The sequence below is a fragment of the Lonchura striata genome, chromosome 4 (genome assembly GCF_046129695.1).
Source record: "Lonchura striata isolate bLonStr1 chromosome 4, bLonStr1.mat, whole genome shotgun sequence".
Lineage (NCBI taxonomy): Eukaryota > Metazoa > Chordata > Aves > Passeriformes > Estrildidae > Lonchura > Lonchura striata.
This window is the reverse complement of record NC_134606.1, coordinates 39,341,073-39,367,623: the sequence shown is the minus strand read 5'-3', so window position 1 is coordinate 39,367,623 and position 26,551 is coordinate 39,341,073. Positions and strand designations below refer to the sequence as shown.

At 38.4% G+C, this 26,551-nt stretch overlaps 1 protein-coding gene across 1 annotated transcript; it reads right to left on the bottom strand.

Annotated features, from left to right (window-relative positions):
* Positions 1-341: 341 nt before the first annotated feature.
* On the bottom strand, positions 342-24,583 carry NAF1 (nuclear assembly factor 1 ribonucleoprotein). The gene is made up of 8 exons (XM_077782595.1): positions 23,817-24,583; positions 22,050-22,185; positions 20,464-20,557; positions 17,402-17,484; positions 16,302-16,462; positions 12,372-12,423; positions 7,901-8,006; positions 342-5,451 (listed from the first exon to the last, which is right to left on the bottom strand). The coding sequence occupies exons 1-8, from the start codon at positions 24,581-24,583 to the stop codon at positions 5,042-5,044; spliced, it is 1,809 nt and encodes a 602-aa protein (XP_077638721.1). The 3' UTR covers positions 342-5,041.
* Between the last annotated feature and the right edge of the window lie 1,968 nt (positions 24,584-26,551).

Genomic DNA, 26,551 nt, shown 5'->3' with positions numbered 1-26,551 from the left:
GTATAATGTGTATATATGGGATCCATTGCAAGAGGAAAACCAAACAGGCAGTCAACAAAAGCAGAGCATCAATGCACGTGGTACTGTACCTCTTTTGGATATAAAAGTGGCAGAGATGAGTGTTGTAGAGTGCCAAAAAAAGTAGAAAAAAATATACCTCTCTGTCCTCTTCACTGCAGAAAGCATTGACCAAGACCAAAGTTCAAGTGCATCATTATGTGGCAAAGCCAAGCTGCAGAGACTGCAGAGTATCATGAAAAAATGTAAAACTCTGAATTAAACACATCACAGTGAACAGTATAACTAAGAAAGTAAACAGAGACCATGATTTCTGTGAAAAGTGCTCATAAAAATGTCATTTAATAAATGTTTGTTTGTATATAAAGGACCATACTGTTACACAGGACAGCCTGGGAAAGGTGCAATTGAGATCCAGTAGACAGGTTTAAGAACTCTTTACAGTCTAAGTATAATTTTCAATTGCAAACTGAAAGCCTCCCTGAGGTTAAACATTCACATAAAGCAATCAACTGGAATGTCAAAAAATATACTCTTTTCCTGGGTCTACGTTGAAGAAAATACTTTGTTTTTTTCACTGGTTTCATACGCATGCAATTCTCACAAAACATGAGACCAACTAATGTACATATTTAAAATTGAGTAAATAGTATTAAATGGATATAGGTAGCATTCTTCTTGTCTTTAAAGAAAATATTAGCTGTACCACTTCCTCCAAAAGACAGACCTTCATAACAACTAATTCTGGTATCAAGCACCAGTTTCATTCTGATGATTAAGAAGTTTCTACATTTTTGTTTCCTACTTCTCACAAAAGGAAACTCAAGAGAATGAAATCTTCCTGCTTAAATGCAAACAATAGTCTTTGAAACTTGATATAAGCAAATTTAAGACACTTCCTACCTCTAATTGATCCCATAGTAGATTCAGTATTTTGCAGAGCAAGTTGTTTTCTGCCCATGTACTTGCAAGTACCCAGGTGGGCATAGAAGAGTCAGAGAGGAGTCTGTGTCCAAGTTCAAAGCTGGTATGACACTCCAGTCCCTCTGTATAACTGGCTTTCTGCTAATAAACAGCAAGCATTGTGCATAGGCAAGGCCAGACTGGATGGTGTTCTCATCTATTGGAAGGTGTCCCCACCCACTGCAGAAGGCTTGGACCCACATGGTCTTTTACGACCCCTTCCAATCCAAACCATTCTGTGATTCCTAATTTCCATCCATTTCAACCCTCAGCAGTCAAACAGCAAATCCTAATAAAGCATTTTTGCAAAACATTGCCTAAAAAATACAGAACATCAGATTCACAGGAAAATGAACATTTTTCTTCCATAGTCCCAACAGATTTAATTTATGGCAAGTAAAGGCTACCGCACAGTGATGGAGATAAAGAAAGGTAATTATTCATGCTTTTCAGATTATGCATTTGCCTTGACAGGTAAACTGTTCTGTAAAAGCCTTGTCATCATTGGCACTGTAACAAATTTATTACCAACTGTTTTGTACAGATTCATCAATCCTTTAAATCAGATTATGTGCATCACTGAAGTCACTAGGCAAGAATAACTGACTATACCTTGGAATTGCAAAGAAATAGAAAATGGAACCTGGAAACATCTAAATATAACCTACAAAGAAACTGCTTACTTCTTATTTTCATCTGCGTGTCATTAATATGCATCCTGGCATGACTGCCTTGCATTACTAAAAAGGTCTTATCTAAGACAAAAATCCCTACTTTAGAGAACATTTGTTCAAAATAATTCTCAGGGGTTTTTTTTTTGTGGTTGCATTTAAAAAAAAATTTCCAGGTAGTTATTCCTTGATAATGTTCTCAAAATAAATTGTACAACACAAAATGCTTTACTTTACCTCCTAAGGGAAAAAAGACAGCAACTAAGACTCTCATTAGCATTGGTTTCCAAACAATTACTACAGGAACAATTCCATTCCTCTTAGATCCAGTGAAATGGAAGCATTCATTATTTTCTGCAGCAAGTCCAACTTTTAGAACATGGCTATTTTGTTTATAAAAATCTGAGGTACAATGAAAGAATACAATAGCATAAATGAAAAGCTAGCTTCCCAAAAACCAGCTTCAGGGGAGACTGTTCATGTCTCTTAGCATCTAGACAAAAAAAAATCTCTGGTGAGAAAACCAAACTCCAGAACAATGACAGTAATGAAAATAGTTTGGGCTTAGACAGATTTCATAGACCACCTGGTCCACCCTCAACTGACTTGGACATTACATCCCACAGGCCAAAGTCAAATTCTGAATCCCTCAAAGACTGGAGATTCCACCATATCTCCAAGCAATCTATGGCAGCATGCTCTTCCCTGCTTCCCTTGTCATAGTTTTTCCTTAGGAAACCTGTTTGTCCTTTTGCTGTTCACCTCCAAGATGAATTTATCCCCTTCCTGTTGCTCTTGTCTAAATTAAAGACCAAAGTACCGCTTTTTGTTCATAAATTTAAGAGGAAATAGGATTGTCAAATGTGCAGTTACCATTTCCATTTCCCATGTTATCACATCACAGTAATTTATACAAACCAATAGTTTACTGCATTAATACTTTTATTTGTAAACCTCAACCCTTTGAAAAATCACAGCAAATCTTCCCCTAAGCCTCTCATTTTCTCAAGCCTCTCCCATACATCCCATGCCTTAAGCTTTCTCTGGAAAGCAGTCCACGAAGAAATTCCCCTAAAAAGGGGAATAACTAAAAATATTACGTACGTGACAAAGCTCTATTGCAGCTTTCCAGGCCCAATGTGAGGACAATAGGAGACAGAAATAGAGAGATTTTCAAGTACTAGAAAATATTCTTATTTCCTCTACTTTCTCTACTACAAAATACATACATTTGACCAATCATAGGCCAAAGTCTAGCAATCAGGCAAGAGCACATAAAACAGTATTACAGTTAACAAACAAGAATTTGTAAAACACCTTAGATTGCAACACATTTCTGTCAAACTATATTCTGTAACCCACCTTTATACTGGCCTTCGCTACATGCAAAAATATTATTATGGGGAAGGAGAACACATCATTTAAGAGAAATCTTAACAGCCTTATCAAAGAATTATTAGTCCAGACCCAATTATTGCAGAAAATAGTGAACATTACTATACATAAAAAGAACACCAGTTGCAATAGCAGTAATAATTAAGACCGTTAATTACTTCCTAGTACCTCACTCCTGTTCCTGGTGTTAATTCTTCAACTGCCCCTTTGGATGCCAAGGCTGATGATGTCTGTGCCAGGGATATAGAGCAAGCCATTGGCATCCCAAGTCATATCTGGGTTGCTGCTTAGATAGCCAGAAATACAGCTTCTCCTACCTTTCCCCGAAACATAAACATTTACAACAAACTAGAACTGGACATTCCTTTTAATACAAAAATATAATCTCCAGGAACTGAATTAAACATGAACATACTGCTCTTCTGCAATTATTTGCTGCCACTGTAGAGTTCCTGCTTGCCATAAACCAACATCTATATAACCTCCTCAGTTGTACAAAATTATGAAACAGTAGTTCTAGATATATCAAAGAATATCATTACTTAAATATATTATAGCAAACTTTCAAGTCTGAAATTAAATTCTAGTTCTAAGTCCCACCATCTTGGACAAGGCAGTCCCTTCCTCTCTGCATTAAAATTTTGCTTCATTCTTCAAGCTATTAGGAATTAAAGTCTAAGCAACACCAGCACAGCTTACTTAAGACTTTAAATGTTTATTAAAGTAGTAAGGTCAAAATAAGTTTGAGTATAGAAATACATACCGCACACTTTTATCAGTTCAAGGTGACTGTATTGGTAAAGATTCAAACATCATCACTAGTAATGACTTTTCAGTTGAAAAATAATCCTTGTTGGTCCCACAAGTACTTTTCCCTCCTGTTTATAAAATATTGATGCAGTATGAGGTCCTCCCTCCTTGTCAGGCAGAGTCACTTCCACAAAGACTAGGGAAGTGCAATTGTGGGACTGGCTCTTTGGACAGGGAGAAGTTCTTCCAAGTGATCCTTGGTGGTAACTTCACCCCGCTCCCGGAAAAAGCTGGGAGAACTGATGAACCTCATAATTTCAGGGGACAGTTTAGACTGTAATCAAACAGCAATCTAGTGCCATCTGCACTTAAGCATCTAAACAAGGGAGTTCTGAAATGGCTTTCTCTCCAACAGACCTAATGACTTCTTCCTAGAAAGACTGACCACAAATTCTAGTAGATATTTATGAGCATCTCTGCCCTAGGAACTAGAGAAGCTACATCCAAGTTTGAGAAATTATGCTGGTTTTAGATCCTAAATTAAATGCAAAACATCTTATGAACAGGTTGATCTTCTACAACCATTGCAGAACACCAAATGTGACACAGCAAGCCAGCCACTGGTCTAAATTCAGATCTAGCTACTCCAGGTATTTTAAAAAAAGAACCATCCACATGTAGTCTTTTAGTCAATATGAAATTAGTGAAGTATTGAAAGCTAGACAGTGGTTTATACCTTATATATATAGTGAAAAACCTAGCTCAAAATTTAGATGTCGATTATCAGTTCCCATGTAGGTTTCAAAATTTGCAGAAATTGAGAAAAATGTTTTAGTATAGCAATACATAATTCTAAAAATATTCCAATATTGTCTATGTGAAATACCCTCATTGCTACTTAAAAGTAGTTATATAAACTCTTATATTTATTACAAAATACATTTCCACCACTATATACCAATCTTCAAAAAGCTTTATTTATCATCTTAAAGTAGAAGACATTATAAAAATAAACTATTATTCAGTATTCAGTTACTTTTATCATATAGATTTCTTTTTGGAAACAGAAAACATACACAGAAAGAAATAATTTCCTACAGATGTCCCACGAAGCGCAAAACTCTGCATTTGTTCCACCACTGCAGTAAAAGAAAGCATCTCCAAAATAACGGAATGCAGTCCTGGCAGGCTGTTCTTTCTCCCTGTAACCTGCAGTGTTCTACATGGACCCATATGGAATCTCATTAAGGCTTGAACTGAGGAGGATGGCTGTCTGGAGGAGGTGGTGGTGGTGGCGGTGGCAGAAATGAGTAGGATAAATTGTACATGTTTGGGCCTGTCCACATCACATTCGTATTTGAAGGCGGAGGTTGGAACTGATGCCAATTACTGACATAGCCAAACTCTGGAGGAGGAAAGGCATACTGTTGTATCATTGGATTTTCTCTTCTGTGAGGTGGTGGAAACACTGGTGGTTCCTGGTGTGTTCTCCAGTCTGAAAAGTACAGCTGTGGTGGTCTTACTTGCGGTCTGCAAAACCCTCGAGGGCCTGATGGAGGAGGATATAGATCCCTGGAGAAGCCTCTGCCACGGTATCCCCTTGAGTAATTTGAAGCAGGCTGTTGCACTGAGTGATGAAGTTCTTTATTCTCACCTAAAGAATAACAAATATAAGAACCCCCCCACACACACACAGCTGTAATATTGTTTTGGAAAAGTCAAGTTTAGTCTTCACAAATCTTTCAAGCTGAAGTCAATGAAATTTGTATCTTATCAACAAATAATACTGGCAACTAATACATGAAGAATAAAATAATGCCAGCAAATCTACTGTTTAGTAACTAATCTTGATTGATTGGAGTAATATAAAAAGGATGATCCTGAGAGTCACAAATTCAGTCTTTAAAGAAGAAATTTAATCTTCTTTCCCTCCAGACATTACATTTGTATAAATGAATCTCAGGAACACAAATGCCAAGTATTTTGGAAGCTTTTAAAACAACACATTTTGAAACTGAAGATAAATCAACACTGCATTACACTGAAGGGCAATCCAGCTTTCAGTCCCAATTTGGTATTACAGCATAGACACAGGACACAAGAAATTATTCAAGCTCACATTAATAAAACTAACTTACTCTATCTGAAGAAGGACTGTCTGTACCTCTATCCAATCAGCTTTCAGCATTCACCTTTCTAAGACAAATTCTTCCCTCTACAGCTCTAGGCATATATTTAATGTTCACAACAAATATACTTCCCCTTTATATAAATATCATAGAAACTTTAATAGGATTAGGACTACAAAATGAAAAGCACTGAAATACTAAAAATGCTCTGAAGAGCTGTTAAGATATTTAAAAAGCTGCAGATCTTAAATCCTCAGAAGGATTTTATGGCTGGGAGCAATAAGGTATTCAGGAATATAACACTGAAATTTAAAAACCTGTGTGAACCTCATCCTTGGCACTAGACTACAGAGCTTTTCAAAGGTTAAAATGTTTTTAAGTCTGTAAAGGTAGTTGCATGTCAGAATTTCTACTCATTTTCATGGGGGATTAGGAGTTAAGATTCCTTTGGTACAAGCAAGCCTCTTGGAAGCACTGAAGTAATGTACTTGAAGTATTTTTGTTCTTTCATCAAATACTGTAACAAGAGACAATTTTAGTACACTCACATAAGTCTTCACCTGAGACTAACTTTGTGCTTCAATTTGTGACATATAGTTGCTGCTGAATTCCACAGCCAAAACAAATTGCACACAATTTCAATCTGTGCCATATTATTTACAAAAAACCCACAGGAAATCAAAACCTATCTCCCTTAACAGAGTGCAGCAGTTCCTCCTGTTGTGTTCTCAGTTATGGAACAGCCATAGTAACAGTAACATCCAGTAACAGCTTCAGCAAGCCCTAGGCAAAGGCAGGTCTGCAGTAAACTGGCAGAACAAGGATGTGGTGGAAAACACACATATGCTAGATTAACATTAAAAATAATTGTCAGTAATGAAGAGAAAGTGCAGCAAAATTCAGATCCATCTTTTAAGGGAAAAAAAAACCTGTCAAAACCATAGGGCAAAAGCCAGTCCAAGAAAGACTGTGGCTTTCTTGATTGATACAAGAGGATTGTACTGCACAAAAAGTATTAAAAGACAGCAACTGATCTCCCAGATCAAGAGAAAAGGGTTTCAGCAGGGCAAATGCATATTAGCTTTACAAAGGAAGAGCAGCAAACTCACAGGAGTCTGAGAAATTCAATGGGGGAAGCACCACACTGCAGATAGCTGAAGCAATCTGATAAGTAAGCAGTAGAAAAAGGGTAAAGGATGAGAGTCATATTTAAAGGGAGAGGTATAAAAAGCATGTACCCAAAGCAGACCAGTGAGAACAGAAAAACAGGAATGCAATATTAATTATTCAACCAAAATGCCAATCAAAAATCAAAGTTTTGTCAGTAGAGAGGCATGACAGAAGAGAAAATTTGGTTATGGTAAACAGAGCACAGCTGCAAGCATGCACCTGGAACATACAGGAGAAAGGAGAGTAAAGAAGGCTATTCATATTACACAGCTTTGTTCATCTAATGGCTGCATTAGGTAAACAGAAAAGTTCTCAACAAAATTAAGAGTAATTTAGAAGAGTACCTGTATGTCATAGGTGAGGAAGAGCTTCCTTTTAGACAGAGGAGTAAGTTCTCCACCTAAGACCTGTATCTCCTATTTTGACTGCAAAGAAGTGGATTTCCAAAAATTGCACATGGCCTTCTTCTGTCTTCTCTGAGCACTCAAAGGCTTTAGCTGAACTCCATCCAAGTGGTGGCATCTGTTCAGAATCCTCACCAACACTGTTCTAAGAACCTCTGACTTTGCCCTGACAATTGCTCTGCTGCTATACAACCTCCCTTCCACAGGGCTTCCATTCATCAGAATAAAACTTAATTTTTCTTCTAAAATAATACACGGAATGTAGCCATAAACTCAAACTTAAGTTTAAAAAGTACAGAATTACTATTAGCTGCAGAAAAACTCAATCACTAAGATAGTTATAAATGAGCATTCCAAACTTAGATTAACAGACAAAAACATTCACACAGCATTCACTCACTTGATGGAAGTGTTTCTAATCTGACTTTCTTCCTTCCTTGACTTTGAGGCTTCTTTTTCTTCTGTTTTGCCTCTCTTTCTTGTTCATCATCACTGAAATCCAAAACCTGGTTAAAAAAAAAAAAATTCAGTTGGCTTCTCAGCTCAAGAAATAAGTTAACATTCCAAAAATTTATCATAACACAATTGATGCATGACTCAGTTATCCTTTCTAATTTTCCTGAAAAGAGCAACATTCCAGTGCTGAACACAAATATTTGATTGCCTAGATGTTACTAAGAAAAGAAAAGGAGCTGGCTGAAAAAGAGCTGCCAAGAAAAAGCTTTCAAAGAGTAACTGCAGATAAAGGGAATTAAAAAGTGATTTTTTTAAATAAATAAAAATTAACTTGGCAACTAATACATAATTCATAATTACAACTAAATTAAAAATATCTCTACTCTAAAATTGTCACTAGACTGCAATTTTCTGCAGTATACGTAATAACACTTCCTTTGAATTTGCAATAGCAATGTTATTCCAAATAAATTTTCAGCTTTGAGAAATGCTGTCATTTACAACAAATTCGATATCCTTGCAACATTTTCTTCTCATTACACAAGATTTTGCTACCTTTTGAATCCTAACTTACATGAGTGTGGATAAGTTATCAGGGTCAGGGAAGAAATCTGTCAGCATTAATTAGTTCCCTGAAAAATATCTGACTCTTATTACTTAAAAGGGGTGAGGATTTGTTCCTACCCAACGTTCCTAATTCTGAAAGTAGGGGCTATGCTGCTTACTTCTATTTATCACATACACAGAGCATGGATCTCAAAAACACTGCACCAAAGCAGTGCTTTAAAAGCCTCAATAAAGTTAATTCTGAATACAACTATTTCTTCTACTACATAACTGGATGACATATTCAAAGAAGGCAGTAAGAACTACAGCAAGATGATGTATGCCACGAAGTGAAATCTCTCACTAACTCCTGCTTTTTCTAAGAACTCCAGTTCACCATACTCCAGTAGAGCAGAAATAATGACCAGCAGTAGGTACCTTTTACTGCTACTTAATTTCCATGTAACATCCCATAGAATGTTACCCCACAGAAAAACTGCAGTTACCTGCTGCTGCTAGCCTTGCAGCATACAGATTACACTTTGTCATCCTCTGACCCCAAAGACAAAGCTAGGAGAGATTGTGTTAGTGACTCTACAGATAAGCTGGGCTAGTTAAGAGCCTGCCAAAAAGGAATGGTTACCATAGAACTGAAAGTAGCAAGTAAGAAAAGTCTACCATGAATTAATTTAATATTCACAAAATGAAGCCTCACACTATCACAAAAAATAGTGACTCCAACATTTGCACACAGTTTACTATAGAGGATGGCCAGAAATCAGCTGCAATCTGAGGACTCTAAAAGGGTCTGCCCCTAAGACACAATTTCAAGCATCAGTAGCATAAAATTTGATCTGCAAACAGCTATTTTTTTAGCTATCAACAGCTATTACCTTCACAGCAAAAGCTACTATCAGCTCATGAACTGTCACAGCTTGGGATAGCATGGTATAAACTCTACCTGCTAGAACTAACCAAAGATTACTCTAATTGAGGATTACAAGATGTTAGATGTGGTTTTTTTTCCAAAACAGAGCACACAGACAGATCACACAGAAGAGTGCCCACCCTTGTCATCACTGACTTTTTTCAAGCTTCCTTTGTTCCTTCCTATAGTGAGGTACAGCAAATTTAAATTAAGAAAAGTCTTTAAGAAAAAAAACAAACTTTGGAAAAGGCAATGAATCTCTGCAGTTTTGACTGACTGTACTTGGCCAATAAAATTTCATGGGTTCCTGCAAACTCAAATTACATATTTACAAGCTCATCTGCTGAACAGCTTTTAAAACATGACTGGAAAACAGAAGAGCTCAAAATTAGCCCATTTGGGATCATGACCACGAGAAAACTGCTAAATGAAAGCAAGTTAAGACTAACCAGAAGTCCCTAAGTACAGTCTTTCAAAGCTCTATGGATAACATATCTACAGGCCAATTCTTATACAACACTTCTAATTCTCAGATTATGATTCTCTGTGAGATTATGTATTTAAAAAAGGCAATTTACAGCCAGAACTGACAGACAAGCATTATTTGAGAAAAATCAGCACCACATAGCTCTGTTTCATTTACAGGAAGCACAAACTTCAATACAAAAAGTATTTCAAAATGCATCATCCTCACTCACTACCATGGAAAAAGTTGACAGACTGATACATCATTACAGGAACTATCTTTGAGCACAGAAAAGATCATGTCACAGTATCTCTCCTTCAAGACAGAACAATCATCCTGGGATAAGGACTGTGAATGAAAAATTTAATACTGTCCCTAACAGCATCCTTCTGGACAAGTTGTCTAACAGTGGATGAGCAGGTTCATGGTGCAATGAATGAAGAACGGCCTGAAGGGCAGAGTTCCTCAGGGCTCAGCTCCAGGGCCAGTTATGTTCAATCTATTTATCAGTGATCTGGATGCAGCATTTAGAAGCAAGCACCATGAGCAAGTTTGCTGATACCAAACTGCCATATACAGGAGGCCTTGCAGAAGGATCTAGATAAATTGAGGCTCCAAGCAATGATTAATGGGATGAAGTCTAATGAGTTCAAATGCTGCACACCTAGGATGAAGTAACACCTGGCTCAAGCCTAAACTGGCAGAGGAGTGGCTGGAGAGTAGCCCTACCAAGAGGGATCTGGGGGTGCTGGTCAGCAGCAGCTCAGTGTGGGTCAGTAGTGTGGGTCAGTTTTGCCCTCTGGAACCCAGAGGACAAAACCCCATTCTGGGGTGCATCAACACAGCACAGACAACCAACAGAGGTGACTGACCCACGGCATTCAGCCTTGGGGTGCCTCACCCTGAGTGGCAGTCTGCAATTCTGGGCCCCACACATCAAGAATGTCAAAGTCCTTGGTAGCATCCAGAGGAGGGAAACAAAGCTGATGACAGCACTGGAAGGCATGTCCTGTGAAGAGCAGCTAAGGACCCTGACTTGCCTCATTTTGTGGAAAGGAGGACGAGAGGCAACCTCATTGCTCTCTACAGCTTCCTGAGGAAGGGAAGAGAGAGGTGCTGATCTCTTCTACCTGGTATGCAGTAATAGGATGAGTTAGAAGGTCCAAAGCTGTACCAGGGAGGTTCAGACTTGAAATAATGAAGTAATTCTTTACTGAGAAGGTGGTCAAACAGTACAAGAGACTTCTTAAAGAGGTGGCTGACACCCTGAGCCTGTCAGTATTTAAGAGGCATTTGGACAATGTTTTTCACAACACACTTCAGCTTATGCTTCAGCATCAGCCCTGAACTTGTCAGCCCTGACTGCTGTAGGTTCCTTTCAGCTCTAATAGTCTATCCCATTCCACCCTAAAAATCAATTAGAACACTGGAGAAAAAAACAAAAAAAAAAAAAACAAATAAATACCACTATGTCCTGCCAAAAAAAAAAAACCCAAACCCCACAAAACACACCTTTCCTATTAAATTATAGAGTGAGAAGCATATAGCATAGAATTATGTTAAAAAGGCAAGCATTTAGAAGATTCAAAACAAGCAGACAGATGTCTTTAGAGTACTGTAGTAGACACAAGGCTTCTAGGAATTTCAGCTACTTTGTATATGTTTAAAGTAGAAATTGCAAGGAAAAGTGATTCAACTGTTGTGATGTAAAACAAATCTCATGGAAGCACCTCAATAAAACTACCAGGCTTGTAATTCTTATTGAATACTCTCCAAATGTATAGCTAGAGTGGCTTTAAGGACTACTGACAGAAAGTCACTGAAGAACTACTTACAGATCCTATAGCAAATTATATCAGTGGCCACAGGGAGCTCCTAATTCAACATGACCTTGTATGACAGCTTTTTTATGGAAGAACCCTGTCACCTCTCATGGAACTATTGTTTTACAACAACAAACTGTAGGGAAAGCTTACTAAAAAGCCATTCAAAGAATGCAACAGAGATGTCAAGTTAATTCTGAACAGCAGACAGCTTAATTGTCCAAGTAGTAAGTTTGCAGAGCACTAGTAAGCCTTTGATGACAAACAATTGATTGCGGCCAACTGAAGACAAAGCTGCAGTGTAGAATAACAGGGACAAAAGTTTCCTAGCAAAAGCAAAATTATTTGGGAAGATAAAAGCACTGATACTCTAGAGTTAAACATTCAGGTAGTCAAATATGTTTGACAGAGGAACTGAATTCACACATTCTGTCAACTGCAAAAAGCCAGTAGAGAGACAGGTAGTACTCTCTACACTCACTATGTGTCCTCTCCAAGAAAAGCATGATTCTTTCTTTCAATGAAGAGGTACGTTCAAGTCTTGTCTCCATAAAAAGTTAAGCTTGCTAATTACTTGCTCTGTACAGAACTGCTTTCATATATGACTTGTGTAATCAAAACCAATAAACAAAAAACCCCTCTATGTAGTTACTTCAGGTGGTGGTTCTTGGTCATTCTTCCAAGATGCATCTGAACCTTTTTCCCTGGAAGAAAAGAAACAAACACAAAATGCAAATTAGACAATCCAGATAAAGGAAGGGTAGCACTTTCTATAAGGTATCAGGTCTCCTAGAACAAGAGCTTCCTCTTTTCAAAGAGTTACTTCGCTGTTAATATTCTTTATAAGCAAACAGTAACGTATAGGCCAACTCAGGGCTTCACTACTCTTGAAAAATCTTCCCACTTCAAGTGAATACTGAACATCTCAATCACATTTCCTAACACTAAGTTTTGGTCAATATTCTCTAAACAAATCCTTTTGAACCCTAATTGCTTTGAACCTGAACTAAGGTAGTTCACTGCAACTTTCTTATGCTAACTGTTGACTACAATCAGAAGCATTTGTCTTCTTCTGGTTTCAGAACATGTATCTGTCCCCTGATTCTTAAGATTTTCTAAAGCCTTCTGAGTTTACATTTTGTTAGAAAACTTTCCCACACATTTTCTATAAACAACATATTGTTTTGCATTCCTTTGTGGGGGTGGAGGAAGTTGATGTACTGGTGGTTTGTCCAATGTCTTTGGAGAGGTGGCCCATTCACTCTCCAATCCACTGTCACCTTTGGAAAAGTATAAAAGTTGGAGTCAGAAAATAAACCTTCTTTTTTTTTACTTTGCCATCACAGTGGCTCGTGTTGTGCTTTCTTGTGTCCTATAGCGACATATCTTCAGTTATAATGAACCTACTCATTCAGTAGGACATACAAACTCATTCAATAGGACACAGGCTTTCAGTGTAACTACAGCAAAGTAAATTCAGAACCAAAAGACCCTCAGTGCTTGGCTTACAATCTTATTATGACAGTGTTAGCTAGATAACTAGGTTTCACCATTTGTTTTGTTGTAAACATAACTTTGCAAGGCAAAAGGCATTTCAAGAAGCAAAAACTCAATTGTCTTGCCTGACAAGCACCAAAATAAATTTGGATTAGTCTAATTTATTTAATCCACTACAAAGTCCTTCACTAAAGATCAAGTAATTTTTTTATTAGCAAAGAACTTGTGAAACATATTTAAATTACATTGTCAGTAGTCTGTTGAAGGTTTTTTCCATACTGCTCTCAAATTGTATGGGTTTTGGTCTGATATGTCAAGGTACAATCTTTAGCTATGCAGAAAAACTGTGGAAAACAATGCAATACTGAAAATTCTTACCTCCAAAATGGAACTACACAGTTAAAAACATTTATGTGTTCAATGTGAAATGCCTTCAGTCATTGCTCTAACAACCAGAAGTTTTTTATGTATTCATCAATTCAACAAGAATCAAGTAGTAGTAACTACAAAAAACTACATAACTACAGCCTGCACTTCAGAGGTGCTTAGTCACAGAGAGCACTGGCAAGTCATCTGGAGGTACATCATGCCTCAATTCCTAACTATAAAACTGAAATTCAACCTCTACATGTCCTTTTGAGATTAAGAGTAAAAAGAAAGGTAAGGAAGACATATTTAAATTCAATTAGAAGAAAACATTACAGGGCAGAACATAAGGACTCTATAAAATTTATTTCTCAGCTGCAGAAAACTTATTTTATTATTACGAACTGCACTGTTTCTTCCTTTCATCTTGTTATTTTGGAGCACACATGCCTGCCAGAAATACCAGAGCTCAAAAGAACTGCCAAGACCTACAGTCATTCAGCAATATGTAACATCACTGACTACAAACTATACACAATTCAAGGTCAGGCAGTTTATCTCACTGTCCTAAAGCAGCCTTCCCCATTTCAGCAAACAAAAACTGCTTTCCATGCTCTGAAGTATTTAAGATCTTCTGCAAAGAATAATATAGTAATTCTTTTGACTTGTGAAGTTACATACTGTAAGACCTTGAAGTCTAACAAAGGCAATTCAGAGAAATCATGAAAATACATGAGCTTTTTTAGAACTGGGTTTCAGGCAATACAACACACATCTTTAGCAACAAATTATTTTGCATTCAAAATGTTTTACACTACACTTTCACTTATTTTTCTATAAAGTGTAAGGCTTATTCACAGCACTGTAACTGTGTACAATGCAAGCAGATTGCATTTCAGATTTCAGAAAAAAATTCAAACTCGGTGTTTCTTTCAGATCTTAATCTTGATTCCCTTCCTTTTCAAAGAACCATCACAGTTTTGAAAACCAGTTTTTAAATTTTAAGCCTGTAGTACTCCACAATCTGGTCAGTACACAGTCAAACTAAGAAAAAGCAGAAAATAAAAATTATTGCTTATCAAATTTGCTACCTACTAAGGTGCAAAAATCTTCCAGTGTACCACTGACCAAAGCTTGACTTTTCTACTATTCATGTCACATTCTTACAGTATTGAAGTGTCTTCATAGCATTACAGCATAATTCAAAAACCAGAAATTCTTCATCCATTTTTAATAAAGCCTATTTCATGAAAAAGCAGCTTCACTCAAAAGCACCAAATGCTGCACACAAACTTAAGATATTGTTTTAGTGTACTCTAACTTAAAACTTATTGTTTTAGTGTACTCTAACTTAAGTCATACCACTCATCCTAATCAAGACAAGAAACAATGTCTGAAGCGCTGTTCAGCTGCACTGGAAGCCATGGAAGTCTCACGTATCTTACCCAGGTTTCAGGTTTTTACCACCTATGACAGTGAAGTACTACCAAATGAAAAATTGGTAGTACTTTCCAAAGCATGAAACAAAGTAAAACACAAGTCTCCCATCTCAGATGCTGAGTACAGCACACAGTTATTGACGCAGCAAGCAGATGATTAAAGTCTGTGCACTTTACTGCGCTAAGCAACAAAGTTTAATAACGCACATCAAAGACCAGCTGGCATCAAAATGCTGCAGAAAAACAAACAAGCATCAGAGCAAGAAAGTGATCTATTTTGGTCCTCACTGAAGGGAAGAAAATATGCTTATTGCTTGCACAGAAATGAAGAAGTTAAAAAAAATACTCCTGCAGGTCTGACTAAAGAAAAGAACTGTTCAGTATGGATACTGGCACAGCTGTAATGAATGCAGACAATTAGCCAACCCCTGAGAACTAATCCTAATAAACAGAAACTTGTATGACAAAAGATGTCTAACCTACAGTTATTTCAGATGATTGCTCATCAATAATTAGAACATTAATATCTAGCTGTCATTTATCATGTTGTATTTCTTAGTCTGTATATTTGAGTACACTTTCCTCTAAATGGCATCAAGTCCTAGTTATGCATGCTACTTTCCTCAGTCAGACTGGGATACATAAACACTGCTAAGCATCTGAACATCATACTACATTGTCACTGAAATCCCTCCTCTCTTGCAAATTTAGAGGGTAATTTTTATCTAGAATTGCTATCCTCCAATTGTGAAATAGATTTATTGATAATTACATTTCAATTCCAGCTTTATAATATGAAATAAAATAGTAAATTAATACAAACTTGTTCAGAATGCAAACAAGTTTAATATCAGTTCTGAAACTATACCAGAATCTAAAGAACAACAAAATCTGGAAAGTTCAGCTTGAGAAACTTCTTTAAACTCATGAATATGTGTGTCAGAGGGTATGGAGGAAGTATCAGTGAACTTTTCTGGTTGTGGTATTTTAGTTAACAGCAGCATAAAAAGAAAGCAAGCTTAGTATATTAAGTAGAATACGCTAAACTTTAGTAATTACAGCACTTTAAATGCTTGCAGTTTACAGCTACTCTTCATTGTTCTCAAAGGCAAAATAGCACAGTCTTGTTATCACAACATAGTCGAGAACATCTCATGGAAATATAAAGTGTTAAGCTTAGTTCTACAGTTTCTCACTGAAGACTCAACTTTAATCCAACATTTTTACCTATATAAAAAAAAAAAACATTATAACCAGATTACAACAGAAATCAGACTCACTGTTTTAGTTTTTCTGCAAATATATATTGGGTGAAGTCCTCTACTGATGGAGCAAAATACATGCTATCTTGCACATTAACACCTTTCTCTTTGATATGCTCAGAGTTGTTAAATCTTATCACATAAAAAGGATGTGAAACAGGACCAAATATCTCAAATATCTGAAAGAAATAAAATTAAAATGTTTAAGTAAACTACAAGTAGATTAGTAGTAGCTAATTTCATTGTAGACAATGATATTTAAGAAGTCCAAATTATTTTCTAAATGCAGCATCAAATAAAACTTCCTTTCACACTTTAGTTTCATTACCAAATTTTGTTCAAGTGTATTTCCGCAACTACTGTTTTTTATTACATGGAACATTTAAGTTCTCACATCCATAGTAATTCTTTCTTTTGTCAAACCTCTGTTTTTTGTGTCTGTTATGCTTTCAAGTCTCATAATGCTTGGGACAATCTCCTGATCACTTTTTCCTCCAAGTTCATCTTAACAAGATGCCTTTACAACAATTACTGCTTGTTCCCCAATTCCATGGAGAGCAGAGAATTCTGCCATGTTTGACAGAGCATCTGCAAAATTCAGGCTAAGTTTGTTCCACTCACATCTAGGATTTAAAGATATTTCAGTAGTACGCATTGTGGATGATGGCTTTCCTTCTACAGAAAATTCAGTACAACCCTCTCAGCAAACATTCTTCACTAGCCTTAAATCAGAACAGTAGAGCATAGAAGACAACATTGCTCATTTTTCATAGAACTTCACTCTAACCACTGCCCCTATCTGGCAGTAAAAGAGCACACAGCCTGTTATTCCAAGACATCATACATCTGAAAACAATCTCTTCCTCTCCACAAGCACTCTCAACAAACACTGGAAACTCACCACATACTGTAGTTCTGCAAGGATGCAATTAATTTCAAGTTAGGAATTCTTGGGATTAAATAAACAGATGAATATAGCAAAAGTCAAAGGCACTAAGAAAAACTATATATTAAGGAAGTATTATCTTTCATTTAATAGCCTGCAACTCTACTTTCTAGAACACTAAAGAATATTTCCAATTTTATATTGGAATAACAAGTTTTTATTTTACACCCACCTTTCCTACTGCTTGCCGATCTTCTTTAAAAATTATGCTTTCCTCATTTACTGGAGGTAGGCCTCTCAGTGATTCAATTATTACTAAAATGGAAATAAAAAAATTAATTAGAACTTTATGTTTTAACAGCATGTAGTTTATTGTGGTAAAACTTAACAAACCACACCACTACTTGTCTACTTAAGTTTGTAGAGCTGCAACCAAATATTCTTGCACATGTGTAAAAGTACTTAGAATCACACACCCCCTCTCAATTATACATGAGTGGTAATGCTAATATTGGTTACAGAATTATTGTTCTCTGGGGTAAAGAGAGAAAGAGTCCTAAGAATCATACCAGAACACAAAACTGTCTGGCAGTTCAGTCACAGTAGCAACTGATGGTGTTTATATATGCATATACCCCATCTGTTAGACATTCTGCAATTTAATGCCATAGAAGTCTCGTAGTACATTTGGGCCTAATGATGATTGAACTTCTCTACCTGAAAAACAACACAATGCTCAATTAAGCTTTCTCAATGACTGTCCATCAGCAAATAAAGTCACTCAAGTATACAGCATCACTCAGGCTCAAATAAAAGCTCAAGATCATCACTGCTAAACTTACATAAAAGGACTTTCAGCAATCAACATGTCACCAACCTAAAAGCTACTGCTACTAACGCAATCAGCAAAAAACTTAACGTGCCAAACAAGGAAATGACAATTCCACAGGCTTAACAGTTCACTGAATTTCAAGAGAATTTGTGAAATCAATTTCTCTTGTGCCTACCTTTAAGATAAAATATACAGTGTATGTAACCTTATGTGTTGTTCAAACCTCATGAGAAAAATACCTTAGCAAAAAAAAAGCAGACAAAATCCCCCAAACATCAACACAAAAAAACCCTACACAAAAACAACACCAAAACCTCAGATAATGTTCTCAACTTGATTCACCACATGCAGCTCCCAGCATGCAGCAGGCTGAGGAAAAGATACAACGCACCAGTCCAATGAAACTTAGGAGAAACACTACCACCTCCAGCCTGACTTACAGCTTCCCCTACCCCAAACCATCCTGAATTATCAGCTTCTACTCCTGCAGGGCCCAAAGCACAGGGAAAGTTTCTCATATCCAAAGCTGTTTACTCTCCAGGTCCCAACCCACACAGTGAATTTTTCTCTTCTCTTTAAGTACCTTGACGCAAGATACAGCACAAGTTTTGTTAAATTCTGATACATTGAGCAGAAGTTCATAGAAAATACTGTCATTTTGCTTTTAGCTACCGCACAGCAAGCATGAGCCTACACTGTTTTAACCTCAAATTTACCTCACAGGATGAAATATCCACTTAGAAGTATCACTCACTGCAAACTGATGAACTTGGACGTTTGCTACAGAGAACAGCAAGAAATTCTGAGGGACATCAAAGGGACAGAAAAAGAATACTCACTTATGTCAGAATAATATTGGTGGCTTCCAAATGAGGAATCAACTCGCCTCAGACTAGATACAAACTTGGTATACAGAGGTATCAATTTAGTTCAAAAATAAAAAAAAAATCCCCAATCAGCTGGCATCCCTAATATAACCACAAATCAAGTGAAATTGAGGGCTGTTTTCAGAAGAACTGAAAACAAACTAAAATGTGGAGAAAGAAAAGTTATAAAGCAAGGTAATAAAAGCAAGAAAATAATCCCAAATATCCTGGGAGTTTATCCCATTTATATGGTTTTATTTCACTATGATTATGAGCTTGTTTTCTAATTTTCACCAAAAAATTTAATGCAACACTTTATAGATGTACATTACATGAAGTAGGATGCAGCCTGGTAGGTGAAGAATTCGCCTACCAGTAAACTGGTATTTGAAAAGATTATACTCACCAGTAAGGATTAGAATTAAGGATGGTTTTCAAAACTGCAGTCTTTAAAATAGTTTTGTTTATACCTTCACATTTTAAACCAAAAGTAAGAATAATAGCAAGTATAATTCAACTTGTTTTTAAAACTTGGTTTCAAACTACCATTTTAGCTGAAAGCAACATTCTTGAAGTCCCCATTATTATCAATACGCAAGAAAGGACAAAGTAGAAAAGAACTAGATCACTACCTTCCACACCCTCCTTTTAGCTTCCTGTAAATGAATGAAATTAAACCTCACCACAATAAAATAGAGGACTTGCCTGTATTATCTTAAGTTTTTTAAAAGAAAAATTAATAGCAAAAGTTACTTACTTTCTTTTGTACTACATTCAGCATAAATACTGTAACTTCAAAATTGAACTTAATTTCTAATTTGCATAAGCAAATTGCTTGAAATGCAGTTCAAGCAGAATGAAACACTTGAAATAGCTTTAATACAAACATACTGTGAATATTTTAGTAATATGAGCTTCAGCAAAATTTTGATTTCATTTATCAAATACTGAGGTCCCACACAGATCCAAAAAGATCCCTAAATCTCTATGCCTGTGGTTAAGTTTACATCCATTCAATATCTAAAGCTCACCCTCCACCTATAAATCATGTTAGTCACACCATCATCTGACTGCTGACAACGGGCAGCTCAAGGTACCAGAAGTGGAATGAATAAATATATAAAAAAATAAATAAATGAACTTCCACTGTTGAATAAACAAGTCTTTTACCTGTCCTCATATATTAACAAGCAAGCACTTGGGACTGCATTGTATTGTATCTGCGCTTTCAGTTATACAGCTCCTATATATTCAGGGATTATTCAAAAATAGCAACTACAACTGGAAGACTTTCTTAAAACACTTAAATACAATAACTGTGGCCAGTATCAATATAAAAGCCATAATACACAACAGAAATAAAGGTGTTTGAATTAAAAAATTAAACATGGAAGTCACACAGAAACACATGCATATAAGCCAAACAAAAGGTAATTGAACACAAATGCTAGTTAGAATTCCAATTCAGCAACCTGCTACCCCCAGAAATGGGATGCTGCAGGACTGACACTTTGAAGGACCAGCTAAGAACACAATTCATGCAGAGATATACAGAAATTATAATAATTAAGAACACAGCAAACATATCTTGCCTACCTAGCTGCTCAATCACGCTGGAAACTGTCCCAAAGAGTTTCAGTTCAACATTATCTGGAAGAATTATTGATAAGTCTTCAACAGGAGGCAGTTTCTGCAAACATCAAGTCAATGTTTACAATATAATATCACACAAAGGCACTTACCACTTTGTCACTGCAGAAATTTGACAGTTTGGAAAAATCCCCTGGCATTTTTAAGATTTATTGTTAAAAAAACTAGTTTGATTTGCCTCTTTCAGAATCATCCTAAATGAACTCATCTTAGGGGACCACCACTTTTGAGAAAATCTCTCCTACAGAGACACTACTCTATATATTTCCATCACAACTATGGCAGAAGCCAGTTTTATTTAGCAGGAGAAAGCCAACAATTGACAGGCATTTCATTCACAAGCCATGTACAACACAATAATCAGAAATCAAAAAATAAGACCACCTGCAACAACACTCAATGTATGCTAGAAGAAAAATGTACACAGCAATATAGCAATATAGCATAAAAAATGTACACAGCAATATAGCATAAAATGCACCAGATGTGTATCATCTGATTTACAAAATGGAGTCTGTCCATTTACATCATGGCTTGGATCACTATAAAAGATGTAAACATCACAACAACTTATACAAAGAATTATTTTTAGCTGAAAGCTGCATTTGGTACTAGACATCAGAGAGAACACAAAAAACCAAACTTCAGATATAATAATGAGTGCTACACAATATTCAAATAGGGGTTTTCCCATATAAGGATCAAAATTTACTTAGTTCACTGCTAAGACTTAACTGAGTCACTTTTATAACAGAACTGAAACACCAAAGACAAGCAGGAAGATAAAACTGTGATCCTGTATCTCAAAATACCTTCTGCCACATTATATACAGTATCTGCCAATCCTTGTTTCAAAGCAAGAGATTTCTGAAATGGTTCCACTAACACTCCTTAATACATATACCTGTAAAACACGATTTTTTATATTATTAACTGTGGTGGGTTTTACTGCAGAAAAGCCAATTTTCTTCACAGTGGCTGTTACAGGGTTGTGTTCTGGATCTGTGCTGGAAACATTGCTGACAATATAGAGATGTTTTCATTATTGCTGAGCAGGGCTTCCACACAGCCAGGGCTTTTTCTGCCTCCCATGCCACCCCACCAGTGAGGAGCTGCAAAAGGACTTGGGAGGGGCACAGCCAGGAGAGGTGACCTGCACAGACCAAAGGAACATTCTATACCATGTAACATCATGCTCAGCATACAAAGCTGGGTGAAAAAGGAGAATGAGGGACATTTCCAGTGATGCTGTTTGTGTGCCCAAGCAACAGTTACACATGATGAAGCCCAGCTTTCCTGGGGATGGCAGAACACCTGCCTGTCCATGGAAAGTGGTAAATTAATTTCTGGGTTCTCTTTGCTTGTGTGGGTGGCTTTTGCTTTACCCACTAAACTGTGTCTAGTTCAGCCTTGGAGTTTCTCTTTTACTATTCTGATTCTATCCCCATCTTGACACAGGAGGACTAACTTAATATATAAATTTTTAGCTGGGTTAGTAGAAAAGGGTTTAAAAAATACTGCATTGTACTTACATCAATAGGCAACTCATCCTTTGTCCTAAGACAGTAAGATCTGTTATTCTTTTCATTTGGATGATCATCTTCATCAGATACTGCTGATGAAGATGAAGAGAAGAGTGTAGCTGATGAACTATCTGAATCTGTATCACTATATTAAAAAAAAAATATGGGAGTTACAATACTGCCTTCTCACAGTCACTGTTCTTGTAAAATCCCAACATTAGCATAATGCTGAATGAAAGTTAAGAAAATACTTATTCCAAGTAATGCATCTTGCAGTCAAGGGGAGAAAATTCTATTTTTTGTAAATAAAATGGATTCATTTCATAATTCATGTCCTGTCCAAATCTCCTGGTAAATATTCACAAAGTAATTCAGTATTTCTCACTGTCACATGTGAAGAGATATTTATTGTCTTAGACTCTCAATATTTCAAGTAGAGTAAGAAACCAGTCCTTATTCATGTCAACATGCTTGTTTTAGCAAAGGTCCAAGTTCTTCAAGGGCTGGTGGAAGAAAAAAATGTGGAACAATTGATCCTAGTAACTGAAGAAATACGAACTTAACACATGAAAATACAATGAGATAAGCAAACTTATGCAAAATAACCTTTCTTACCTGAAGGAAAAAAAAAAAACCCAAAAAACCAAAAAAAAACACTTCTTTCGAGATTCTTGTAATACCAGTCTCATTCCCAAGTAAGTGGGTGGCCTTCTATTGCTCCTTTCTTTATTACAACAAATGCTCATAGTAATGACAAGAAATAAGAGCACCTCTCCAAATAAACCTTTTGAAAAGGTCAAATATGGACTTCTTGGAACAGTATCAATACAACAGAAAGACAAAAAAATCAGACTAGGATACCGACCAGTGAAGAAAGTTAAAAACAAAACAAAGACTGAGATATATGCAAAACAGATAAGTTGTAGTTATTAAAATTTCATCTTTAATGTTTATCAGCACAAGAGATTTTGAAAGTAAAAAACACTACACATGGGTGAAGCCCCTGAAGTCAGGAATTTCACTATCACTTTATGATATTCAAGGAAACTTTGAACCAACAAAAGTACTTCTGAAGTCAAACTTTAATCAATTAACTCTTAATGAAGCTTGGTATCTTTAAAAGAAGATTCTTAGACTTTATTTTAGCCTTCTCTAGTCAAAAGAAGTACATGGCCATCCTGCTGTACCAGCCAAATAAGAAAACACAAGACTTACTGCAACAACCGAAGTGTGCAGACTTCTAACACTGCAACAGAGCCCACATTTAACCTTTCACCAACTATACTGAACATCGAAGTAGAGATGCCTCAAGTACAATATGGAACCATATTAAATAAAAAATAAACGTGAATGAGCTTTTCCACTGAGATGCCAACATGGTATGGTGTGCAGACTCGCCACCTTTAGTCCTGCATTCAGGTTTTTCAGCAGTCCTACTGCGGGTGTCCTGCCCCAAAAGCCGCAGGTGCGTTCTGTTGAGGACTACCTCAAGCCAATGGGGCGGGCGCCCCACGCTCTCCAGGCGGCAGCCACCAAACTCATGCCATCGTTACACCCTACACCCTTACAGGCACTGATCTGGAGACCTAATTTAACAGGCTCCCAGACAAATGTAACTGGAAATTACACCTTTGATGGGAAGGAGCAAGCTCCAGAGGGTGAAACAGCGAGACGGGGGAGACACACCGGGCTCTCTGGCGCTCAGCCACAGCCCCAGCGGCCCGCGCCGCCGCCCGAGGCCTCGGGGAGCACGGGGCGAGGCGGGGCTGGACCCACCTGTCCGAGTCCGACGAGGGCACGGCGGCCGCGGGACCGCGGGGCCAGGCGGGCGGCGAGCGCCGCGGGCCCGCGGCCGGGGGCACAGCGCCTTGGACTTCCCCGGCGCCCTCCGCAGGGCTCTGCACCAGCTCCCGGTCGGCCTGCCGCTGTCCGCCCGGCTCCACGGCCGGGTTCTCCAGCTGCTCCACCTCCTCCAGCTGTCCGCCCGGCTCCACGGCCGGGTTCTCCCGCTGCTCCACCTCCTCCAGCTGTCCGCCCGGCTGCACGGCCGGGTTCTCCCGCTGCTCCACCTCCTCCAGCTGCCCGCCCGGCTCCACGGCCGGGTTCTCCCGCTGCTCCACCTCCTCCAGCTGCCCGCCCGGCTCCACGGCCGGGTTCTCCCGCTGCTCCACTTCTCGCTGCTTGCCTGGCTCCAAAGCCAGGCTCTCCAGCTGCTCCACCACTTCCCGCTGCCGGCCCGGCCCCACAGCCGGATTCTCCAGCTGCTCCATCATCTCCCGCTCCCGACCCGGCCCCATAGCCGGGTTCTCTACCTGCTCCGCCACTTCCCGCTGCCCGCCCGGCTCCATGGCCAGGTTCTCCAGCTGCTCCACCATCTCTCGCTGCCCTCCCGGCCCCACACCCGGGTTCTCCAGCTGCTCTAGCACTTCCTGCTGGCAGCCCAGCTCCACGGCCGGGTTCTCCAGCTGCTCCACCACTTCCCGCTCCACCGTCTCGGGCTGCCCGCCCGGCTCCACGGCCGGGTTCTCCAGCCGCCCCTCCATTCCCGCGCCACGCGCCCCGCGTCACCGCCCCCGGCGCGCGCCACTTCCGGCCGCCGCGAGCCGCCCCCGTGCGCGTGCGCCGAAGCGAGGCGGGCCCGGGCCAGTCCCGGGGCGGCTCCGGGCAGGGGGAGCTCCGCGGCCGGCCTTGGTGTCTGTGGCGGCTGAGTGAGACACAGAGCTAGAGCTGCTCTTACTGTGAACCTGCTGGGAGGGGTTCTGTGCTGACAACACACAGAATCATGTAGTTAAAACTAAAAAAAAGCCCAAAAACAACAACGACAAAAAAGCTGTAGAATACCAAATTACTGTACTAATAGTAGTTTGTAGTACATTGACGTAGTGACTCCATACTGATGGTGACTGTACAATAATGCCAAGCTCTCCAAAATAAATCTGTGTTCTGGTTCACCATAAATACTTACGGCTTTGGAGCTTTAGGTTTTCCGAGGTGTCTGTCTCATGCAGCTCCGTGGGGATGGGAAGGACTCTTGGCATCCCAGGATGTGGCACACGGTTCCCATAGGAGGGAACCGACTCAGGTCCCTCCTGACTGCTCTGTGTGGTTGGTGTCACACAGATAAAGCTTTTCCTCACAAGGGAACACAGCAGAAAAAGCACTACGTTTTCTCTATAGTGCAATTCATCCTTGGGAAATGCCAAAAGATGTTCTAAAGGCACACAGCATCAGGAGATCACTGTTAGGGTGACAAGTCCCTTTAACCCAGCCTCTAAAGTGTACTTTGACAACTGCGCTCCTGGGCCAGCGCTGTGTGTCCCTGACCACACCACACTGTCCCTTGGACCGGATTCCAAATGGGCTTCATTACCAGGCAACAGAGTACAGCATAGGCCCCAGGAGAATAAGTAGATAAAAACAGATAAATACTTGAAAAAGTTGCATGTGATAATGCTGGAAGTGCCAGAGGAGACTGGGACTTGAATATCTGATGAGAGCAGAGAATGATACGTTTTCCATGTAATGACCTTCTCCTCCAGGGCTGTGTGCCCCACAGCTCAAATGGCGCCCAAAACATTTTATTCTTGTCCAGAATGGCAAGGCTACATTGAGCCCACTGTCACAAGAGTGCTTCACTAATAACCAACACAGGCTGAAGGGAGCATCTGATGACAGAAGATTTGTTCTCTGGTTGTTCCACTCTCCATTATGACATAACAGAAGCAACCAGCAGATTTTTATTTAGTAGGAAAGTCATGCATGTCCAAGTTTGTATATAATTTAATTCAACAGTACTTTTTTTCAGTTGTCTACAATTATGTATAGGTCAAGCAGAACAGGTATGTTATGAGCATTTGATAGTTTTGCACGGTCATAGGCAAGGAGCCTGTATGAGCTGTACGTTTATACAGCAGCAGTAAACTCTCACTGCACAATTACTCAGAACACCTAGGGTAGGAATCATCTCCACCTTCAGTGACAGCACTGGGATCTTGAGATGAGTGTACGTGGGAAGCATGTTCTGAATATTACTGACCTGTACTGCAAGCTCTTTAACAAAAGAGAGCTTTAGAAAATCATGCAATTAAATGTCAACAACAATTAATTGTCAATTGCTTGGAGATTAAATATTGAACAATTATAAAAATGGTTTCTATTGAATCTCACTGGCAAATATATTTTAATCCCTAAGAAAGTGACAGAAATGAAATATGTATCCAATTAAACAATGAATAGATGCAGAATCCCACTAAAATCAAATTCTGCAAAACCAGGTTTCATTTTAAAACTAAGCAAAGACAGTTTATTATTAGACTGGGATTTCTTTTTTAATTTATTCATTTGTTTTGTCAGATGTATCTGAAATAGACTATAATACAAGATTTGTGTGTTTGTGTGAAAAAGTTGATCAGTGTGACTGGGAAGGAAATAATTTCACCAAAGCAGACAAAGCCCTTTCATCAGCCAAAGCCTTTCCTAAAAAAGGTAAAATAATTAATGCCATAATGTAT